Here is a 22,085-nt window from a genome sequence, read left to right as displayed (position 1 = left end):
ATGTCTGCAGGATCTCGGATTGGCACCTGAGTCAGCAAGCGGAAAGGAGGAGACCAAGCCTTTTGCAGGTAGGAGGAAACCTGCATAGTACTGGCTGTTGCAGCAGGCTAGCTCTGCTTTCAATGAATACATTACTATTTTATTTTTTAGAACTGACAAGCGGCCACACAGTGAATTGGCATTCCTGGTTTTGCTGGGAGGCTCTTTCCTGGTTTTCCTTCCGGCAGACTGCTGGGTGGCAGCCAGCCCGGCTTCCCAATGACCCTTCCTTTGCCCCAGCAGAGGCCATCGGGAGGGGAAGGGGAGGGGTGTTACCCTGGCCTGCAGCCTTCTCCGCAAGTGTCCTCTTTTGGCTTCAAACAGCTGGGCATTCAATACCAACCCTCCCCCATGTGCAGCACTCTGAGCTACGGCATCTCCACAGCCAGAGCAACAAAGGCGCTTCCAGAGCGCCTTGGGGGCCTGCAGGGAGCGGCAGCTGCCTTTTGGCACTGCTACGGGAGCACAGGTGCCCACCTCTGTTATTGGCCACGGGCTCCCTCCTTCCGTGCGGGCGGAGGAGCTGGTCCCTCGGGCCTGGGCTTGCAACTCTGCTCATCAGTGTTACCCCCTTCTAAACTAGAGTTGCCAATACTGGGGAGGAAAATTCCTGCGGAGGCTGGAGGCAGTAAAACGCCGTCTCCTTGGTAAACATTACACCAGCCCTGTAGGGTAGGCCGTTGAATTATAACCCGTATAGGCTTTTCTACTGTACATTCTGCGCATTTCAATATGGTTGATTGTACATCGTTTCCCCCAAGGGGTAGCGACTGAATCAGAGAATTCTGGTTTTGGACACCCGTGGGGAATGCAACCCTCTTTATTCTTATCCCAGGCTGCAAATTTGGTGGCTAAACATTCTGCAAAAAAAATCTCATGGGCTTTTTTCTGGGGGGGGGGGGGCAGCGAATTCTAGATTGCCGGGAGAGTTCAGAAGACGAAGCAATTTTTTTCAGCTGCGAAGTCCTGCATGGTGCAGGGGGTTGGACTAGATGACCCTGGGGGATCCCTTCCAGCCCTCTCATTCTCTGAACGCCTCCCTACTCTCGAAGCTTTGTGGCTGATTCACACGTCCACGCACCGGGGAACCGGCTCCACTCCAGGCATTGCGGGCGCGATGACGCCAAGCCCCGCCCGCAATCGAGGCAGAGTTCCTGCAGCGCAAACGGCTCCAGCCGCCTCCCTCGACAGGAATCCGCAGCCAGCTCGGCGGATCCCCTCCCCTTGGGGTGGCGTCGCCCCTTTAAGACTCGCCGGAGGGGCGGGACCCGGAAAAGGGCCGCGCTCCGCCCACCTGCCCAGGCCCTGCCCACCCTTGAAAAGAGGCTGCGGCGCGCGCTCGCCACCATTTACCTGGGAAGCTGCGGCCGGAGCAGGAGCGGGGAGTCGGCGCACGCGCACTGCGGGTGGGGAGGGACGGACGGACGGACATGCCGAGCCGCGGCGCTGCCCTGCGGGTAAGGACCGGGGGACCCTTCTGAGCTCGCGGTGGCGCTGGTTCCCATGGCAACTCGGAGGCCGGGGAGGGGGTGGGCGAGTGGCGGATTGCGCGCGAAGGGACGACCGGGCGAACGTGTGAACTGGTTGATGCGCGTCTTCTGGAGTGCAGGTTGGAACCAGAGCAGTTGTGCGGGACGGGGGGGGGGGGTGCTCGTTTGGGGCAGGAGCCGCCCAGGGATGCTAGCCTGGAGCCCCAGACGGCCGTGCAGGGAGCGCGTGCGTCAGAATCGTCAGGATACCACGCACGCACTGGCATGTATGCGCTGCTCGCCCTGGGAGTTTTGTGTAGGTGTGCTGCTGGTGGCGGTGCATGCGTGCATCAGTGCATCAACGCCAGAGCCCGTAGGCGAGGGGCCTTATCCTGAGCACCGGTCTGGGACTTGCGTGGCCCCTGGTCCCCATCCCTGCAGGCTCCCCTTCGCCCGTCACGGGCTTGCCTCCCTCCTTCAGCTGTGCTTGTGTCCTGGTACGCCAGCTGTTTCGACACAGCTCTGCAGAAACAGGCCTCCCGAGCGGCTGATAAAAATCATCGTGAATCAAGCATTAGTCATGATCCTGAAAGTGCGGCCGGGACGGGGATGGCGGCTCCCGGCCAGGCGGGTTGTCGATGCCCTGCGTGCACCTGCTGCACAGGTAGCACAGGCCTGGCCGCCCGGTGCTTGTCAGGGTTAAGAAAGGTGAGTTCGTTCGTACCTCCTTGGCACTGCTAACGACTGGAGGATGCTGGGCCTGTCGGCTTCAGCCCCTCTTCTTGCCATGACTCGAGCTGCCAGGCTCCCTGGGGTTGGCACGGAGGCTTGCTGACACCACATTAAGCACCCATCCTGAGGCTAGCCTGCTTCCAGTAGCTTCGGCGGTGTGCAAAGCATTACAAACCTCGAGGTCTGTGCAGGGAATGCCGAGGGGTTGGGGCAGGTGAGTCGCCTGCCAAACGCCGGGGCTCCCGAGACTTCCAAATGGCTCCAGTCTCAACCCCTTCAGGCTTCCCTCGATCTTTTCTAGCCATCTCAGCACCTGGTATTACAAAGCCGCACGGAGGAGGAGGAGCAGAGGCGTAATTTGCACAGGGAAGAGGCAGCCTCCTAGGAGAGAGAGAGCTGATCATTCCGGCTGGCTGTGCGTTAGGCCTTCCACGCAATCCAGACAAGGGACAGTTTAGCCCGTGTGACCTGCTGAGGAGGGCTTATAGCGTTTCTGAGCCGGTGCCTATGTTAAAGAGGACAGGGCTGATAAACAGGCTGCGGTGGTTTGAAACAGGCAGTGTGCATTGCGTCAAAATGCAGCCTGCCTTCCCTTTTCCAGTCCTGAGAACTGAGATGTTGGTGATGATGACTGTGGGGCAGGAGACCTCGGTATCTTCTAGGGCTCTTTGCCACGTCGGGATGAATGATAGCCATTATCTGGAACCTGTCACCTCTCCATTTAAGCTGCATTGTTTTAGTGGGTGTAGCATTTCGGACAGGAAGTCAGATTTGCTTCCACAGCGTTAAAAGATGCTCTGCTAAATTCTGTGCAAAGGAGCTGGATTGAGCTTTCTGTGCAGGGAGGGAAATGTCGCTGCACATTTTTACTTTTTAAAAATCGGGGATGGATTTCAGCGCTGAAAATTGTGGCCCCTTGCAATGGGCCTTTCCGTGTTACGTCTGGGTTTCGCAAGGTGGCGACCGCAGACAGAAATTAGGTTGCCCACCTTGATGCTCGAGATGCGGAACCCTGCGGTCTCTGGCCAAGTCCTGCTTGTGTGGTCTCCTGGTCCACGTTGCCCTTTTGAAACGTTGTGCTGTTTACACTTAAAAATAACTGCAGGGTGTCTGCCAAGATTAAGGGTGTTTGGTTGGCAGCTTTGAAAATAGTGATTGCAGGCCTTAGTAGATTTTGGAGAGGGCTTTGTTTCCAGGGTCAGTCGGAACGGGAAAGAAAAAGCCTAAAGGTGGCTTTACCTTCGTACGCTTGTTTCTATGTATTAAATTGTCACGTTGTGCTCTTAAAGTCATAAAGAAGGCATCTGTGCTGACATCATCGTGATGTGGGGAGTTTACCTGAGTGTTCCTGGTGATAACAGACATGTGATTGGCTAGGAATTATTTTATTGGCTTGGGAGTCTTAGGTGTTAACTCAGTCAGAGATTGGTTCCTGGATTGATGGACTGACCTGGTTGAAAAGGCAAAATGTGCTGGGAAGCTGATCAACGGATCCCCCCCGTTCCAAAATCATCAATCTTTGCAGGAAACAATCAGTGGCATTCAAAGACAGGAGCAAACAGGTCCTCCTCTGTGTTTAAACTCATAGAAGCTGAGAATTTGTGTGATCATGCTTCTCTGGCTCCCTGTAAGGTATCTCATCCGAGGTGAAATCAACCAAGGGTTGGCTAATCTAGTCGGAGCAAATTTCTAGCACATTTGAGAAGTGGGAAGGATAAAGTGCTATGGGGTTGTGGGGTTGATGGTACCAGCTGTAATAGGCTTGCTTGCGTTGCATTGAAACTTTCCCCAAGGTATTTACCATTTAAAATGTTCATTTTGTCAGTAGTACAGGAGAGGGCTGTTAGGCATGGCTCACGGGTGAAAAAGCAGGCATGAAATGCTTTTCTCGGCTTCTGTGTAGATTGGGGAGGCATCATTTTTGAATAAGTTTTTTTAACCTTTAAGGTGCCATTGGACTCCTGCTGAATTTCACCGCAACAGCCTAACGCAGCCGCCCCCTACAGTAATTTATATTTATTATAAAGCCGCTGTATACTTTTGTCCTCATTCTCAGAATAAGCTGCCACTGCTCTCTCTCCATCCGGTAAGCCTGTTGCTGCTTTCATTTTTGCTTACCTGAGACCCTTGCTCAGCGTTCTGGCTAGCAATATGGTTCCTGTCATGCGCCTCTGGAAAGGCATGTGCTGCATCATGCCTCAGGATGCGTCTGTAAAGAAGCCTTGCTCCCAAACAGTTTAGAAACTGCTAGTGATTTAAGGGTACATTATGTTTTTTTCCCCTTGTCTTCAGTGTCATGTTGTAACAGCCCTTTAGGGTCGAACAGTATTATCCCTACATTGTAGGTAGGCAGCTTTTAGGGGGGAAGCCCAGAAGCTTGAAGTGATTTGAACCTGGGACTTTCTGGTCCAAGCTGAGCCTCTTACACTGTTCTGCCAAGTTACTCAAGTGCAGGCGTTCTGCTTTCAGGGGTTCTTAAGGCCGGAGTAGCTTTGCAGAGGATTACAGACAATGTGTTGCACCAGCTTCTTCCCCCCACCCTCCCACCCCTGGAGTACACAGACAGGTTCTCTTTGTTCAGGGTCATGAGTCCTTTTTTTTGTAGGTTTTGGCAAGCAAGGCCCTGTCCCTACCTCTCTCGCATTCCTTTCTCCGTGTGAAAAATTGTTCATCCAGAATAGCCTGATTTTCAAACCACAGGTGAGCAAAAGGGGCTTCCTGAGCTTCGTGGCCTTTGCCAAAGAAAAGTCCATTTGGGTGCCCTACTGATTAAGTGCCAGCAGCTTGTTCCTCTACTCCAGGGGGTGGCCCAACTGTGACTCTCCAGCATACTGGCAGAAGCTCATAGAATCATAGAGTTGGAAGGGGCCATATGGGCCATCTAGTCCAACCCCCTGCTGAACGCAGGATCAGCCCTAAGCATCCTAAAGCATCCAAGAAAAGTGTGTATCCAACCTTTGCTTGAAGACTGCCAGTGAGGGGGAGCTCACCACCTCCTTAGGCAGCCTATCCCACTGCTGAACTACTCTGACTGTGAACAATTTTTTCTAGCCTATATTGTTGTACTTGAAGTTTAAACCCATTACTGCGTGTCCTCTCCTCTGCAGCCAACAGAAACAGCATCCTGCCCTCCTCCAAGTGACAACCTTTCAAATATTTAAAGAGGGCTATCATGTCCCCTCTCAACCTCCTTTTCTCCAGGCTGAACATTCCCAAGTCCCTACAGTGGGGCTTTGTTGCCCCTTCCTGTGATCACCGGCACTAGGGTAAATTATGCAAAATTCTAATTTTAGGAAACTGCTGTGTTTGCTAAGGTTGCAAGATGCTGCTTACTTTGTGGCAGAAGCTTTCCGAAATTCCAGGATTTCGTTGGTGGTTATGGCAGTCAGCTTTCCTAATGGTAGCACCTTTGTTCATGCATCCCTTGTCACTTCCATTGTCAGCCAGTGCTGTTTGCTCTCGCATACACAGCTTTAGCCTTCTGGACAATTTCGCCTCAAGCGATTAAATCCAGTGCAAGGGTTGCATATCTGTGTTGGGGGGAAGGTGGACCGTGCAGCCAGACCACCCCTTCCGTACACCGAATAAATGCACGTACAGTCAAGTGTTTGCACAAGAAGTCTGTTTGCACAGACTTGCTCTACCTAATCTCCACATGACTGTGGTAGTGTGCAGTCTCGCAGGTCATGCCTATGCAGACAGGCTGCCTGGGCCATCCTTGGGCACTGGGGGCGTGCAGAAGATGGGACCTGCCATCCCTACAGTCCTGCTGCACCTGGAGATGAACCATCTGAACAAGGCCAGAGTCCTTTGTCCCCTGAGCGGGTGCACTGTTCTATTGGGTAGAAACCTGGAATTGCTTGTGTAGGGCTAATTTGCACACTCTGAAGTTCACAGAGAGAGGGACAAACACATCAGTTGCAGCAGCAGTGTGGGAGACGCTGGCCTCTGTTTTCGACCACTCTCCGTACAGTGTGAAACTTGTTCCGAAATTGTAAACGGAACCGGAGCTGCATCCGCATAATAAGGCGCCCTGGTGTGCTAGATGCTGCACAGAACTTAGTAGGGTTTCCTATCCAAGGGACTTAAATCTACCTCAACCGAGACAGGATTTGGGGAGAAGGAAGGCAGAAATCCTTTGAATAAGTCAGTGCAAGTTCCTAGTCCTGTTTGCCTCGCCGGCCTTATACCTTTGCGGTTACCTAGACAGACCACCTTCCCCGTCCTTCTTAAACCAGTTCCATCTTCCTGAATCAGCAGAACAAAGCTTGAGACCAGGGGCACCTTTAAGACCAAGAAAGTTTTAGGCAAGGTGTGAGCTTTCATGTGCAAGCACGCTTCCTCGGAGGATGGAATAGGAATCATCCGAGTACGTACAGAAGGAGAGAGTAAATGAGCAGTAAATTAGTAAGCTGCCTCTGCCTTGCTTCCATTGGAACCGGCGTGCCGTGGACAAGTCCACAAGTGGCTGCAGGAGAGAGAGCCCACGGGTAGCGTTTGCGTTAGAGATGCCGCTTGGCGTCGGCTTGCGCGGACTTGCCTCTGCGGCGAGAGCCTCCTCGGAGTCTGCTCCGCAAAGCTTTTTCTTCCCCAGCTTGTTGGGCCCACCTGCTTGAGCCATCTTATGACACAGAGTCCTGTGTGGGAGGCCAGGCGGGCAACTTTTTTAAAAAAAAAAGAATAAATGCTTATCAGCCGAGTGGAATTCTAGCACAGCGGGAGAAAGAACAGACTGTTGTAAAAACCCGGAGGTGTGTCGCAATCCGCCGCTGCCTTTTGTGGCCGTCCCGGTTTCCTGCCGTCTTACCTGTGAGCGAAAAAGGCATCGCTTGATGTTATGTAATCCCCGCAGCCCTGCCGTTTAGGAGTTCCAGGAAGCAGGTGATAACCCGCTAACAGCTCATGGTTTGGGTAATCCCCCCCCCTCCCCTTTAGGGTTTCTTCCTCTTTGGGATTTGCAATCCTTGAAGAGCCTCGAAGTGGCCGAACAGGGTCAGAGTCATTCCCAAAGAAGCGCGGGTGTCCGTCGCCTCCTCCACCAAGTTTGAAAGGAGGAAATGACGTCATGGAGCTGTCAAGGAGGGAAGGGCAGCAGAGCAGGGCTGATGACTTGGTCAGGAGAAATGTGTCCTGCCCCCTTCCTCCTCCTCCTCCTCCCCCTGTTCTGAGTCACTCTGGAGATTGAGTCATGGTACGTGAGGGCAAGGTAGGCAGGCAGGCAAAACTAGGTTGCAGCTTCGGAGAGGGGAGGGAGGGGAGAGGCCGCGGCTGTTTCCTCGCTGGTGTTGCTTTTTTTTTTTTTTTTTTACAAAGCAAAGAAGAAAAGCCAGCTTGATAAGGGCTTGCTGTGGGAATGGCCCGTCCTCTTCTTCCAGCACAAAGAGGGAAACTTGGCCGTAACCTTTGCTCAGTCGCTGGCTGCAGACGCCGGGAGATTTCACGATCGATCTCTCCGCAGTTCTTGTTCCTGATTTCTCCCCCAGTTCCCAGGTCCTGGGCAGGTATAATCCTTGCCCAACAGTTAAACATAGCATCTGAAGATCTAGTCTTTGAAGAATTGGCTGCCAATTGGCACAGAACTGCTGGTTGTGTTGGGCCACGGACGAGTGTTAAATAACTTCCTGCCTTTCTCCCCAATGAGGACCCGAAGTGGCTACGTTCTTTGGTCCTCTGTTTTATCTTCACAACAGCCCTGTGAGGTAAGCTAGGCCGTGAGCGCGTGGACAGGCCAAGGACCCACAGAAGTCCTTGGCCCCCATGGGGAATTCTTTCCATTGTACAAGACTTTGGAGCTTGCCACGATTCCAGCGGGAGTCCAAAATTTGGCAAACTTCATAGTGGGTTTGCTTATCCACAAAGACAGGTATAGGAGCAGCAGGGATGGGGTGCCACTGATCCAGGGCTGGGGCCTTGCGCAGAAGGCTAGAACGAAAAACGGGATGAACGTTTTTATAAGTCTTGGGGAGATCCGATTTGACAATTCACATAATTTATCACTTCAATCACTCAAAATGGACCTGTATAACGAAGACTCAGCTTTTGCGGCAGGGTGCGAATCCTCGTCCAACACTTCAGCCCTCACGGCAGGCCCGGATCCCGGCTTATGTCCACATTGAGCAAACCAGTTGCTGCCCTTTGTATAAATGACATGCAGGTCTTAGCAGTGTCACCCGGGACACACCCTCTGGCTCAGAACACTAAGCCTGGGTGTCCTCTCTCCTTTGGCATTAAAACCAGGTATAAGTTAAGAAACCGAGGTTAGCACCGGCCTTGGTTACGGGTCACGTCCGTGCTGAGCTGTCAGAAATGCGCGCCAGAGGAGGCATACCGTGTAGGTTTATCTAGTACGCTTTTATCCCCGGTCTTCTGCCGAAAGAGCTTAATAGCAATAATCTTTATTTTGGTCTCCCCTCTTCCGGCTTATCCAGCCAGCAGCCCAGTGTGAAGTAGCTATAGGCTAGAAGCAGCGTTGACCAAGGTCATCCTGCAGTCTCCATGGCAGAGTGGGGTTTGAGATCTTAGTTTGACCCCTCAGCCACCGCACCACGCTGGAGATGTAGGAGAGCTTGGCCAGCCAGCAGCCCCGTATTTATTGAATTCATTCGCACTGCCCCGGAGAGGGGTGCGAGAAGCCGATGCATTCCCTGTAGCTGAGGAGAGAAGATGTATAAAGGGAATAGAGGATTGTAGGATTACCACTGAGGTATAGTGTAATGAGCAAACCAAAGGCAGGCCCCCGCCCCCCCAGAATTTAGTGGTTCTCATACTCATTGCAGTGGGACCTTGTTTTGGGACACCTTTGCTAGGTAACTCCATGGGAAATTGCTGTTGTTGATACCTTACATAAAATGCAAGAATCTCATATCTGTTAACGTGGGGCAAGTTCATACATATGCAACAGGCTGTACATCATGACTGCTTTGCATGTGATGCTGAAGAAAAGGCAAATTTCCCATCAAGTCACCTGGCTTCCCCCTGTTGCTGCTTCTCCTTTCCTCCCTGGTCTCATGACCCACTGCTGGATCCCGACCCACAATTTGAGGGCAGTTGACTGAAGGACCAGATGTCCCGTGTGCTCGGTTGACAATGACTCTTCTCTTCCCCTGGCTCGAAATACAAGGAGTGACCATTTCTGAGGCTTTTCACATTGGAAAGTATGTTTTAATAAGTTTTCTGGGTGTGGAATGTCCCCAGTTGTGTGCCACCTGCAGCTTCAGTGGTGACACCAAGGGGAGCAAGAGAACGAGAAGCGCTGGTTTGGAAAACCCGCTTTTCAATACCCGAAGGAGTCTCAAAGTGGCTTACAATCGCCTTCCCTTCCTCTCCCCACAACAGAGACCCTGTGAGGTAGGTGGAGCCGAGAGAGCTCTGAGAGAACTGTGACTGGCCCAAGGTCACCCACCTGATTGCATACGGAGGAGGAGTGCGGAATCAAACTCAGCTCTCCCAATTAGAGGCTGCTGCTCATGGCCACGACAACAAACTGGCTCTCACCCCACAAGAGTTGAATTCAGTTATTGTGGGCCCGAGTGTATACAGGCAGAGGGGTGAAGCTTCTGTCCATGCACATATACCCCACTTGTTACAAACCATCCATTTGGGGGTTTCATGCCTGCCCCCTTTCTGGATAAAACTACCTCATCCATGAATGTACAAGACTTTTGGGCTTCCACCCACCTGAATAGATCTTTATGAACGTCCTTCCTTCTTTGTTGTTTGGTAAAATGTCCATCCTGCGTATTCCCAGGTCTTGGAATTAACTGGGCCTCTGTAAGATTGCCCAGAGGTGCTGGTGACCGACGGAGTCTCAAAGCAGAAACATCGGCTGTCAAGCCAAGTAGCTCAACCTGAGCTGTGATCCCAAGACATCTCTGATTCAGATCTTGACTTGGCCACGAGCTCCCTCATAGGTTCTTGCCTGTACTTGCCGTAGGTCAGCCCCTGGCCCTGAACCGCAGCTCCTCACATCTGCAGTGTGGTGTAGACCAGGTGGAGCTGCCTTGACTTAGGTGGCCCAAACTAGCCTGATCTTAGTCAAATCTCAGAAGCTAAGCAGGGTTGGGCCTGGGTAGTGCCTGGGTGGGAGACCACCAAAGAATTCCAGGGTTGCTCCACAAAGGCAGGCCGTGGCCTCTGCTTGCCTCCTGCCTTGAAAACCCAACAGAGTCCCGTGAATCTGCGACTTGATGGTGCCTTTCCACCACCAGTTTTTATTTTTACGTTGGGATTCTTGTACCACGCCCTTGTGAACAGACCTATCCTGCCGGGTGGTGGTCACTGAGAACTCAGGAGCCCAAAAGTTGAGCCGCAAAACAATGTTGGAAAATCATTACAAATATTTATTAAACAAAATGCACAATAATATATCAAGAACAAAGTGAAAACAACTAATATATAACTGCTCCTCATCAGTGCATTTTTGTTCCTGATTGAGGAGGCTGAGGCTCACATGAGGGAGGCTGAGATTAGCAAACGAAGGGCCAATCCTAGAGGAAGAATGCTTGAATTCGATGGAGTTTTAAGGGGTCACGCAAGCTCTTCATGGGCAGAAACTACAAAACTTGGGAAGATATTTGGGGGCACGAGACAGCCTTTCTCCCCACTAACAATGCCCTCTAAAAGCCAAGGGAGGAGGGTGGTGAGACTCTGCTTGTTCCATCCTAAGGATACAATCCAGGAATCCTATAACAATTATCTCCCAGTCCCTCCAATTGACACGCAACAATTAGGAGTCCAGCCTCGTTAAGGAGTTGGTTGATGACCACTGGACTAAGGATCTCGTTGAACTTACTGCGGAGACCCACTTGTAACGCACAGAACATGTCTTATAATTTTAAACATATCTTATAAAATTGTCTTGCCTAAGGCGTTCTTTTTATGTCCTCTTTTGACCTACATTTTAGGGCTGCACCAGAACACAGAGTTGCATGCTTGAGTCCAGTCATGGATTTGAGGTTAAGAACAGCTGGGTTGGACATTTAGAGGGCAGTTACAAGAAAAATGGTCTCCATCAGCCAAGCAGTTCCCCTTCCACTCTCTGGTTGGGCTTGTGAGACAACCGTGCTGGTATTGCTAGAGGGAAATTTTGTACCCGTCATCCAAGGGCCACATTGCCCTACGGCAAACGGTGTGCCATGAGAGAGCAGTGCTTTGTGCCTCTCCATTAGACAAGGGTTTGTGTTTTTTTTTAAATTTCACTAGCTAATTATTTGAAGGTTGCTTGACCTACATTTCTGGGGCAGAAGGTGAAGGTGACGACGATGCTGTTCCTGAAAAGGCATCCCAGGCCCATTCTGCACACACTGGATAATGCCCTTTTGCAGCTGGATATTCCTGTGCAGAACAGGAAAATCCACTTCTAAAGCGTATTATCTCATGTGTGCAGAATGGGCCCTGGTGAGATTCATGTGCTCTTCCTCCCATTTAAAAGCTGATCTTCCGGTCCACTCGGAAGGGCTCCCCCCTGAAAGGCCTGGCAAGTTGCAAAAGGGGTGCTGTTGGAAAGGAATGGTTTTAGAGTTTTCTTAGGCATTTTCCTGGGGGAGGGAGGAGGCAGGCAAGACATGCCTTCGAATCAAAGTTGGCAATGAGCCTTTGTAGATGTGCGCCAGAAGTGGAGGGTGGGGAAGGACCTCTCTCTGTTGTCATTCCTGGATCAGCTTGCGGGGGAAGCTCTGCATTCCAAAGTGAGGGTTGGTGGCACAACGGGACTGGCATATGGTACACACTACCCGCAGTTTCGGCACTGGCCCCTTTGGAGGCTGGCTTCTCACAATCCCAGGAAGGGTGGCTCAGGTAACTGGAGGAGGTTCTTTCCCACCAGCCGGTTTCAGGGCTGGGTCCTGACCCTCAGTTGGAAGACAGCTGACCAAAGGACCAAATGATGCTCTGTTGACAGTCGCTTCCCCCCTCCTCACGTATTATTCTTAATATAAGAGTGAGGATTTCCGAGGCTTCGCATCAGGAAGTCTGTTTTAATACGTTCTCTGGGAGGGGAATGTCCCAGTTGTGTGCCTGAGAGATGCTGAGAGGAACAAGAGTTGAGCGTAGCTCTTGTGGGCTGGTGTGTGTACATTTGGAGGGGAGGTGGACACTTCTGTCCATGCATATACCCCCCCTCTGTTACAAATCATCAATTTTGGGGTTTCATGCCTGACACCTTCCTGGGTAAAGCAGGCTTATCCATGAATGTGCAAGACCTCTGGGCTTCTTCTCTGACCTCCTGGTTGCCTCCCAACAGTTTTATTTAGTTCTTTCTGAATGTATGCACTCTTATTTATTAATTTGCTTCCTATCTCGCCGCTCCCGGCACAGTTGGCTCGGGGCAGCTCATCCTCATAAAAGCCAGTACAATCAATAAAACAATTCCAATAAAAACATCAGTTTGCATACTACAGCTGAAGAGACGAAATGCGCAAGGAGGTATCTCTGAGTTTAGTTTGATTTCCTTAGCACTGAGAAAAAGGAGTATGTGGAATATATTTTCGGCATTATTTCTGGGGTGGGGTGGGAGTACAGTGTTCCATGTAAATTGGGAGCACATATTGACAGTCCAGCGAGCTTAACTGATGATCAGCCAGGATGAGGGTGGAAGTCTTGTGTTTCCTGCGCATCTCTTCCTGCAGGGTGCTTGACTTGGCGATCCAACGGGTGGCGCTGTTTCCGCCACGTGGCTGCTTCCACCAAAAATCCTACAGGGGGGAATCTGCTTAGTGGGTAGCCTCCCCTAGCAAGGCTACGGTGTATTCCAAAGTGGTGGAAGACATCGGGTTACTTTGCACACTGGTTCCTGGCATACAACTTTGTGCGTGTCTTGAGTGCCATGGAGCTGCTCCTGTGTTGAATAAGTCCATCTCGTGTTCATACGGAAGCCATCTGGCATTTTGTGCAGGGCTCCTTGCTGCTTTGGTGGTGACTCTCCTGTGTGGTGTAGCTGCTGGCCTGAAATCTCAGGGTCTACCCCGGGGCAGGACTGATGCATATCAAGACAGGGGAGGGAGTCACCACGAATCAGAAGCAGCAACAGTGCCCCTCACCAGTCTGCAACAGGGGTGGACAGACTGCGGCTCTCCAGATGTCCATGGGCTACAATTCCCATGAGCCCCTCCCGGCAGGGGCTCGTGGGAATTGTAGTCCATGGACATCTGGGGCTCATGGGAATTGTAGTCCACGGGCATCTGGAGAGCCACAGTCTGGCCACCTCTGATCTACAACAAGCGTGAGTCTCTCTTCGCCGGCACACAACTCTCTCTTTGTGCGGTTCTGGGTAAAGGCTTTCTCCCAGCTTCCTATTTCATAACCGCCGACTTGTCACACGCCGCGTGGAAAGCTTTTATCTGCTGGTGGTTGTCCTTCCTCTCCTCTCGCTTAGCAATTAGCCTCGTCCAGCACGGAAGGGGCTGATAGGGCAGGAAGAGTTCCAGCCATTACTTCTTATCTCTCTCTCTCGCTCTCATATTATCAGCCAATAGAGCGTGGATTGTTGGTTTTTTTTTTTTTTAAGTTGCTTCCAGGAAAAATCTATTTATATAAGCCGGTGCTTTAAAAAACACACGCACAAGGCAGGGACATCCTTTGCGCCCGGAGCATCGGCAGCCAGATTCCGTGAATGTAACAGCATATGTTGTATGGCTGTGATTAACACGTAGAAGAACGTGATTCTAATTCAGCACCCCGTTCCTCGTTTCAGTGTGTGTGTGTGTGGAGGGGGAGGAACAGGGCTGCGTAGCATCCATAGACCAAACAATGTCGTGGACGGCACTGGCGCTGGGCCAGGCGACCTCGTCCCGCAATCCCCCTACGCAGCGCTCTGCCGTCGGACTGACCTTGGGCCTGCTGACACACAGGTTGGCTTTGCATGATGAACTGGAGCCACCCCAGGGTATGCTTGGGTTCCTCAGAGGAGGGCTGTCATTAATATTTAATTTATTTCCCACCACTCCCGGCGTAGAGGGTTACAAACGTCCAATAAAAATCCCATTAAAACCCCCATTAAAAACGGACCACAAAATCGCAGTAACAGACGCATGGCGGAATACCTCCAACCCACCCCCATCTCTACCGCTGGAGGGAAGGAATGAGGTCAGATCACATTAATGCTGTTTTAACACCAGCCCCCCCCCCCATCGATTTTCCCCATTGCCCCGGGCCTCAACCATAGACCTGGCGGAAGAGCTCAAGTTCCGCAGGGCCTGCGGAACACCGACGGCTTGCATTTGCTCAACAGCTGTCTGTAACAGTGGAGTCACTTGGGAAGGCTAAGTAATCCTAAATAAATGTCTGGATGCTTATATAAAGCCAACGACAGCGAATGAAAGACCACCATGGAGGCCTCCATACAGTTAATACTGGGCGGGGGGCTGTGGCTTAGTACATGGAGAGGGTCCCGGGTTCCATCTCCAGCATCTTCCCTTAAAGAGCCAGGCAGGAGGTGATGTGAAAGATCTCCACCTGGGACCCTGGAGAGCTACTGCTGGACTGCGTAGATCAGGTGCGGCCAAACTGTGGCTCTCCGGATGTCCGTGGACTACAATTCCCATGAGCCCCTGCCAGCATTCCTGGCAGGGGCTCGTGGGAATTGTAGTCCATGGACATCCAGCAAGTGAAGAGCTCGGCCACCCGTGGCCTAGATGTTACTGGCCTTGATGAATTTGAGAGCCTGACTCGGTTTAAGGCAGGTCCGTGTGTAGCCTAGAAATTCGATGAGGTTGGAGAAAGCCTCCCAAACCGTGCGGAGGCTGTAGCTCAGTGAGGGCTGGGGTTGTTTCCGGTCAAGGAAACGTCACGGAAGGGTGACTCGTGCTCCCTTTCCCCCCCGGCAACCCCGCAGATTATTTCAACACAGAACTAGGAGCCTACATCCGGCCCTGTAAACGGTGCGCTAATTAGGCCTGCCTTTTGGTGTCCAGAATGCGGGATTCAAGGCAAGCTTTGGCTTTTTGCGGTTGTACCTCGAAGTCCTCAGCAGGCCTCTTGGGCCCGGGCGGCGAGAGGGAAGTCTCTGCAGCAGAGCGATTCATTTGCGGTGCTTGGGGGCCCCAAGGCCCGGTTGCTTATTGGCAGAAGCTGAAGAGGGAGAACGGTTTGCAATTGTATATTGCACTCCTGCACTCTTGTTTCCCCAAAACCGGGGTTTGTTTGTCTGCGCGGCACTCTGGTTGTCTGTGTCGCCTGGCTCGAGCTTCCCATTCCTCACCCCCTCTGTAGAAACCGGGAAGTTCTCGTTCCCTGCAAACAGATTTCCAGCTGCAGACCTGAATCTCCCTGACCTGCAGGCGCAGAATCGCCACGGCAGTGTGTTCCTTCTTGGCCAGCCAGCGCTGCGGCTTCCAAACAAAGGAGCCGCTTGTATTAGCCTCGGAGCTGTGCTGCCTTGACAATGGAGCCCTCATCTTTGCTGCGTGGTACTTAACACTTCCTATCCTTTTCTCCCTCTCTCTTTTCCTCCCAAGGGAGCCAAAGTTGCGGGCTACCTGGCCAGAACCGTGGACTTCTGAAACCTTAAAGGACAGAAACCGGGCCGCCATGTCAACCGCCGGAATCGCGGCGCAGGAGATGAGAGTTCCCTTAAAGAGCAGCTTTCTCCACAATGGGGAAGGCGTGGGGAGCCTGAAGACCTGTTGGACAGGCCACCGTGGGTTTGAAAAGTAAGCCTTGTGGGTTTATTCCTTTTACCGACCGAGTTTGCGCTCCGGAACTTCCCCGCCTCCTGGGGGTGGGAGGCGGGGAACTGGCGGCGTTAAATCTGCCGAAGCGGAAGCAAAACACACGTAATAAAAGCACATCATTAAAAAAAAAAACATCACGATCCAAGCCAAGCGTGTCATTCGAGCCGTGAAAACCCGAGCTGAGATACGCAGGCGACAATAAAAACACTGTTGAAACGTAGAGCAGGAAGGAGGAATCTCTTGTCGGGGTGCCAAAGAAAAAGACTAGACTGCTACGTCTTGTTTTCCCTTCCTGGTGCTGCCAGGTTGGTTTTTGCAAGCCAATGCAAACAGCAAATAATTCCTAAGTGATGACTGGGCTGGTGGCTGAAAATAAAGGAGGTCTATGTCCTTGTGAAATCATCGGCGTACCAGGAGAGAGCCTCTTATGAGCCTCTTGTGGCGCAGGGGGGTAAGGCAGCAGAAATGTTGTCTGAAAGCTCTGCCCATGAGGCTGGGTGTTCGATCACAGCAGCCGGCTCAAGGTTGATTCGGCCTTCCATCCTTCTGAGGTCGGTAAAATGAGTACCCAGCTTGCTGGGGGGTAAACGGTAATGACTGGGGAAGGCACTGGCAAACCACCCCGTATTGAGTCTGCCATGAAAACGCTAGAGGGCGTCACCCCAAGGGTCAGACATGACTCGGTGCTTGCACAGGGGATACCTTTACCTTTACCTTTTACCAGGAGAGACTCACTTAGATATTAGATCTGCTGTGCTTAAGGGCTGTAGAGAGGATAGCACTGGTGATGAAATTAGATTGAATTAGTAACATCATTCCCCCATGCTCATGAAAGATGCCTAGTGATACATTTGATGCATTTTTGTATTTTGTTTCCTTTTGTCCATTTGTTTTGATACAGTTTAAATTAACGAATTCCCCCCCCCCCCAAAAAAATAATTTTGTGTCCGGGGGAGAGGGAATGGAAAGAGTGTGCAATAAGTGGGGTTTGGGGCTCTCAGATTCATTGACACCTTTTTCTCCTCTTCCAGTTCATTTTTCGGCATGGACCCCGTAACGATGGCCTACAGCCTGAACCCCTCTGCTCATCACCGCTGTGCCTCCGTCGTCGGTACGTACGCGGGAGGCGGGGGTGGCGGCGCTTTTGAGAGCTCCGTTGTGTTTTCGTCAGAGGGAGGCCTTTAGAAAAGCCACCCCTTAATTTTATCCCGGGGGCGGGTGGGCGGCTAGGATGTTGCAGTGTTAAGTCTGCCAGGGTGGAATCAAAACAAACAGGAATCTTAAAAGGCCTCAACAAATTATTTGTGGCCGTGCTCTTTCGTCAGCTGGGTGACATGGTTCTCCTCCTCTGCTGGCCCATCTACATGTAACTAGTTGTAAACAGTAAGGGGGGGGGCAGTCCGAGGCCAGGAAATACATATATGGCACAGAAAGATGGTGGCCTTTCTATGCGAAGCTCAGCTGCGTCCCAGCCGAAAACAGGGATCGTCCAAAGCTGCGGAAGCCCGTTGGTACGGCTATAAATAGTCCGCATTCTTATCTTTGCATGGAAATATCACCGACCTCGTGCGATGCCTGCCCTTTTGGCCCCGCTGTTTACATTTTCCCCCTCTGCACTCATCCCCTCTACGCTGTGTCGGCCAAGGGGAACAATCCGTTCCCCGAAGAGAGTTCTAAGCGTCAAAAGTTCTGCCACGGGAAAACCGTCGGGCTTTAAGGTGCCGCCGACAGCTCTTTTGGAGTCTGTGTTTGACGCACGATTCTTTCCCTTGTGTATTTTGTGTGTGCTCGAGCAGTAGGCTGCTTGGCGCTTTAAAGGTTAACAGGGCATGGGTTTTCCCCGCCCCTGTCCCCTGCTTTAAGCTTGAACTCCTAAAACCCTGGCCTCTGGCCCTCTCTGGCACAGAGAGAGCGAAGGCCCCTCAGCAATTCCGGTTATCTCTGTCTGCCCTCTGGTGTTGGAATTGAGCCCCCTGGTTTCAACACGTTGAGCTGGGCTGATCCAAAAGAAAAATCCAGGGCTTAGTGCCTTTTATTAGGGTGAACCCAATGACATCTAGCCAGGTGCAAGCTTTCAGGCCTCCCCAAAATGTTTTTTTTTTAGATTGGAACACCCCGAGGTGGTTATTCCAATTAAAACAACAACAAAAAAGGAAATTGGGGCATGGTGGAAAATGAAGCACATCGGAAGAGCCTCCTGGATCTGACCAGTGGTCCATCTAATCCAGCATCTTATCTCACAGAGTAGCCATCCGGTTCCTCTGGAGGGTCAACAACAGGGCAAAGATGTTCCTCTGCTATCGCCTCCGGGCTCTGGGATTTGGGGTTTAGTGCTCTTAAACATGGAGGTTTTCTTCAGTCATCATGGCTGGATGAATCTATCTGATCTGTCTAATCCTCATTCACAGCTGTTTATTCCTGTGGCCATCAGTACTGCTTTGCCAGTACTGATCAAACCTTTCCATAGTTTGATCACTCTAATCCCTAATTGTAGTGCAGTCGGCTGCATTCTGCTATCACGTGCACAGTTGATGCTGGTATCTGATGCCGCCCGACATTTATTATGGGCTAGAGGGCATGAAATCGTGCTGCAGGAAAGGCAGATAACAGTAAAATAGCTCTTTTGCCCAGGTTATCTTAAATTGAAAGCAGCTGGTGACTTGAATTTGTGCAGGCTTTTTAGGAACAGGCGCGAGGCCTCGCTTTGGAATTTTTCCCTGCCTAAATTTGTCAAACAGACCCCATTGAAATGTTGATCCCCCCCCGCACCTCCCAGGACTTGCTCTGTGGGACAATGCAGTGTAGCATATCTACATGGAGGTCTTTGTGCCCTCTTGAAAGCCTTTGTGAAGCCCCTTGTCTGTTAGAGTGGGGCTCCCAGCAGTTGAACAGATAAACAGCTCTGTACATCCTCTTCCAATTGTGCGTTCATCCTTAATTGTCTTCTCCCAGGGCCCGTTTCCAAACCCGATCCGGCAAACGGCCACGGCCCCGCGGAGAACGGCGGCAAGACCTTGCTCCAGAAGCCAAGCCATCTTCTGTTCGGGCCCAAAAGCGAGAGGTCTCCTTCAACCCCCAAAGACGACCCCCTTCCCGGCTTCTGCAGGCTCTCGATAAACACGAGCGGGCCCTGCAGTGAGACGCCTCCCCACACACCAGTGACCAGCGGGACCCATCCTTTCCCTCCCATGCCTTCTAGCGAGCGGGGCACCCGGCCGCTGCCGCCCTTGCCCGTCGCCAAGGACTTCCACCACGACGACGTGGACAGGGAAGTGGAATTCCTGACCAGCTCGGACACAGATTGTCTGCTGGAGGACTGTGGCAACCCCGCTTTTAAAAGCGCTGGTCAGGGCAGGAGAAGCTTCAGGGGCTGCGGGCAGATCAACTATGCCTACTTCGATGCTCCGCCGGGAGCGAAAGCACAAGAGGCCCGCTCCGCGGCTGTCCAGAACGGAGGCACGGCCGGCGCCTGCCCCCCTCCTCCTCCACCGCAGCAGCTGCACCGGCGTTTGCGGCGATCGCATTCCGGCCCCGCCGGGTCTTTCAACAAGCCCGTCGTGAGGATCTCGAGCCATTTCCATCGAGCGTCTCCCACTTCCGACGACGACAAGCCGGAGGTCCCTCCCCGGGTCCCCATTCCTCCCAGGGCGCTCAAGCCGGACTATCGGAGGTGGTCGGCCGAAGTGGCTTCCAACGCGTACAGCGACGAGGACAAGCCCCCCAAGGTCCCCCCGCGAGAGCCTCTGTCCCGGAGCAATTCTCGGACGCCGAGCCCCAAAAGCTTGCCGCTCTACGTCAACGGCGTCATGCCACCCACCCAAAGCTTCGCCCCCGATCCGAAGTACGTCAGCAGCAAAGCCCTGCAGAGGCAGCACAGCGAAGGGTCGGCCAACAAGGCCCCGTGCATCCTCCCGATCATCGAGAACGGGAAGAAGGTGAGCTCGACGCATTACTACCTGCTCCCGGAAAGGCCCCCGTACTTGGACAAATACGAGAAGTTCTTCCGGGAAGCGGAAGAGACCAGCTTGAGTGCGGAAAGGCAGCCTTGGAACGGCGAGCCCGGCCCGGCCAAGCTGGACTCGAAAGCCAAGGCGGATGTGGCCGGCCACGTGAAACGCAAGCATCTGTCCTGCATGGTTTCTCCGTAGACGCCCCAAAAGGGTGGGGCAGGGAGGTTTAAGAGACTGTGACGGCGAGCAGCTCTCCCGAGGCAGAGAAGGGTGGAGCCCCTTTGGACTGTCAAGAGAAGAGCAAGGAGGACGTCGGCAGAGCTCTCCCCGGGCGCTGCATTGCTCTGGACCAAGCGAACCATTCTCGTTGGAAGGGACTTGGAGAAACACTGGAGTGTGCCTCGGGTTGGCCAGTTACTTGTTGTTCTAGAGTAATATATATGTTTTTAGAAACTCACAGTAGTAGGGACGAAAGGAGTGCAGTCTTGCTAAAAGAGGCTGGGGACGTAAGCCAAAAACGAAAGGACGGTTCAGTATTTTTATCAGAGGACTTTCAGCGTGAAGGCCGTGATGTTTTCATTCCCCCCCCCCGCTCCAAAAAATCCCCACATCTCCGCCAGGAAATGCTCTTTTTGTCACCCCAGGGGGTTAGGGAGGAGGCTGGCGACTCCAGTACCGGGTTCTTGACTTTGTAACCCCCCTCTTGGGTTTGGAGGAAGCTATGTTGAGGGTGCCAGATCTTGACCGAGGGGTGAGTTTAGATCTTGTTGGTTGGGCTTTGTCTGCAGAGGTCGATGCTTATCTCTCTCTCCCCCCCTCCCCCCTCCCCAATTCCTCAAAAGCACTTGGCAGGATTCGACCAGTTGTCTGTTGACTTGGACCAAGGTCTCTCAGGTGGGGTAGCAGCAGGGAAAGGCCGTCGCTGCACGGACCGAGGCGGGAACGGATGAGTTTAGTAGGGAAGGGGATAACCTTTTTTTTATTTTAAAGAAAAAGAAACCGGACCAACTTCTGTTCTTCGGGCAGAAAAGTACGAGTGAGTGCAAGGAACAAGCCACAAGCTGGTCTTGGGCTCTGGTTCTTGTTTTATAACCCATGAGATGAGATGAGATGGTGGGCTGGCTTTTGTGTGGTCAAATCATTAAATTTGTTCATTCCCCCATTCTCCGGATCTTGGTGGCAGACGGTCCTCTTAGAGCTTTTTGAGAGATTGGTAAAAAGTGACGCTTTTCTTTCCCCCCCCCCCTTGTGCATTCTCTTGCGTCCCCGTCCCCCCGAAAACCAGCACAAGGGGAAAAGGTGCTCTCTGACAGAGGTCTGGCCATGGCCGCCGTCTCTTGCCGACTCCCCCAAAATAGCTGTTTACAGTGGGTGCGACAAAACTGCTGACGGGGCAGGTGTGTGTTTCTCTCCCCCCAGCCCTAAAACCTCTGGAAGCTTACTAGGTTCTAGTAAAAACACTAAATGAAGGTAACCTACACGTTCTAGAAATAATGCACTGAGACTTTTAATGCATCAGGTGTACAGTATTGGAGGAAGGACAACGTTCACTTTGTATTTTTTTTGGATATTGTCATGTCTTGGATTTAATAAAATTATAATGTACTTATTTATGGAAAGACGACTCCTCCTGAACTGACTCGCCGTTGTGGCCTCTTCCTCTTCCATCACCACCACGGCTGCACATGAACAAAATTGCAGGACCCCTCCCCCCCCCCGCCCCCGCCCAGGTCCTCCCTCGGTTGTGTTGCTGGCGACGTTTGAGCGCCAGCTCTTCAGCACATCATGTAATTTGGGGTGTGTCTCTTGGCATCCTGCTCAGGCCAATCAGGAGCTCTGTCAAATCAGGCTACGGCTTTATCAAGATCGGGAAGGCTGGCATGATTGCAGGCTTCCGACACCACCCACGGCGTGGGCAGACCGAGTGCGAAACTCAGGAGGCAGCTGCTCCAGGAGAAGAAGAGAGAGCTGGTACTTATATGCCGCTTTTCTCTACCCGAAGGAGTCTCAAAGCGGCTTATAGTCAGTCGCCTTCCCTTTCCTCTTCCCACAACAGACACCCTATGAGGGAGGTAAGACTGAGAGAGCCCTGATATTGCTGAAGAAGAAGAAGAGTTTGTTCTTATATGCCGCTTTTCTCTCCCCAAAGGAGTCTCAGTGGCTTACAGTTGCCTTCCCTTCCTCTCCCCACAACAGGCACCCTGCGAGGTGGGTGAGGCTGAGAGAGC

At 52.3% G+C, this 22,085-nt stretch overlaps 1 protein-coding gene across 1 annotated transcript; it reads left to right on the top strand.

Annotated features, from left to right (window-relative positions):
• Positions 1-1,387: 1,387 nt before the first annotated feature.
• Positions 1,388-21,476, top strand: ERRFI1 (ERBB receptor feedback inhibitor 1). The gene is made up of 4 exons (XM_077311552.1): positions 1,388-1,496; positions 15,692-15,886; positions 16,939-17,018; positions 18,860-21,476. Exons 2-4 carry the CDS (start codon positions 15,765-15,767, stop codon positions 20,053-20,055), a joined length of 1,398 nt encoding a protein of 465 aa, XP_077167667.1. The 5' UTR covers positions 1,388-1,496; positions 15,692-15,764; the 3' UTR covers positions 20,056-21,476.
• Positions 21,477-22,085: the final 609 nt, after the last annotated feature.

Source organism: Paroedura picta, chromosome 15 (genome assembly GCF_049243985.1).
Source record: "Paroedura picta isolate Pp20150507F chromosome 15, Ppicta_v3.0, whole genome shotgun sequence".
In the NCBI taxonomy this organism is placed as follows: domain Eukaryota; kingdom Metazoa; phylum Chordata; class Lepidosauria; order Squamata; family Gekkonidae; genus Paroedura; species Paroedura picta.
The sequence above is the reverse complement of the archived record's forward strand: the minus strand, read 5'-3'. Positions and strand labels throughout refer to the sequence as shown.

Coding starts and splice junctions, on each gene's coding strand:
- ERRFI1 (XM_077311552.1), top strand. CDS start 15,765: ATGTCAACCGCCGGAATCGCGGCGCAGGAGATGAGAGTTCCCTTAAAG. Junction 15,887..16,938: donor GGCCACCGTGGGTTTGAAAA/GTAAGCCTTGTG, acceptor CTCCTCTTCCAG/TTCATTTTTCGGCATGGACC. Junction 17,019..18,859: donor CCGCTGTGCCTCCGTCGTCG/GTACGTACGCGG, acceptor GTCTTCTCCCAG/GGCCCGTTTCCAAACCCGAT.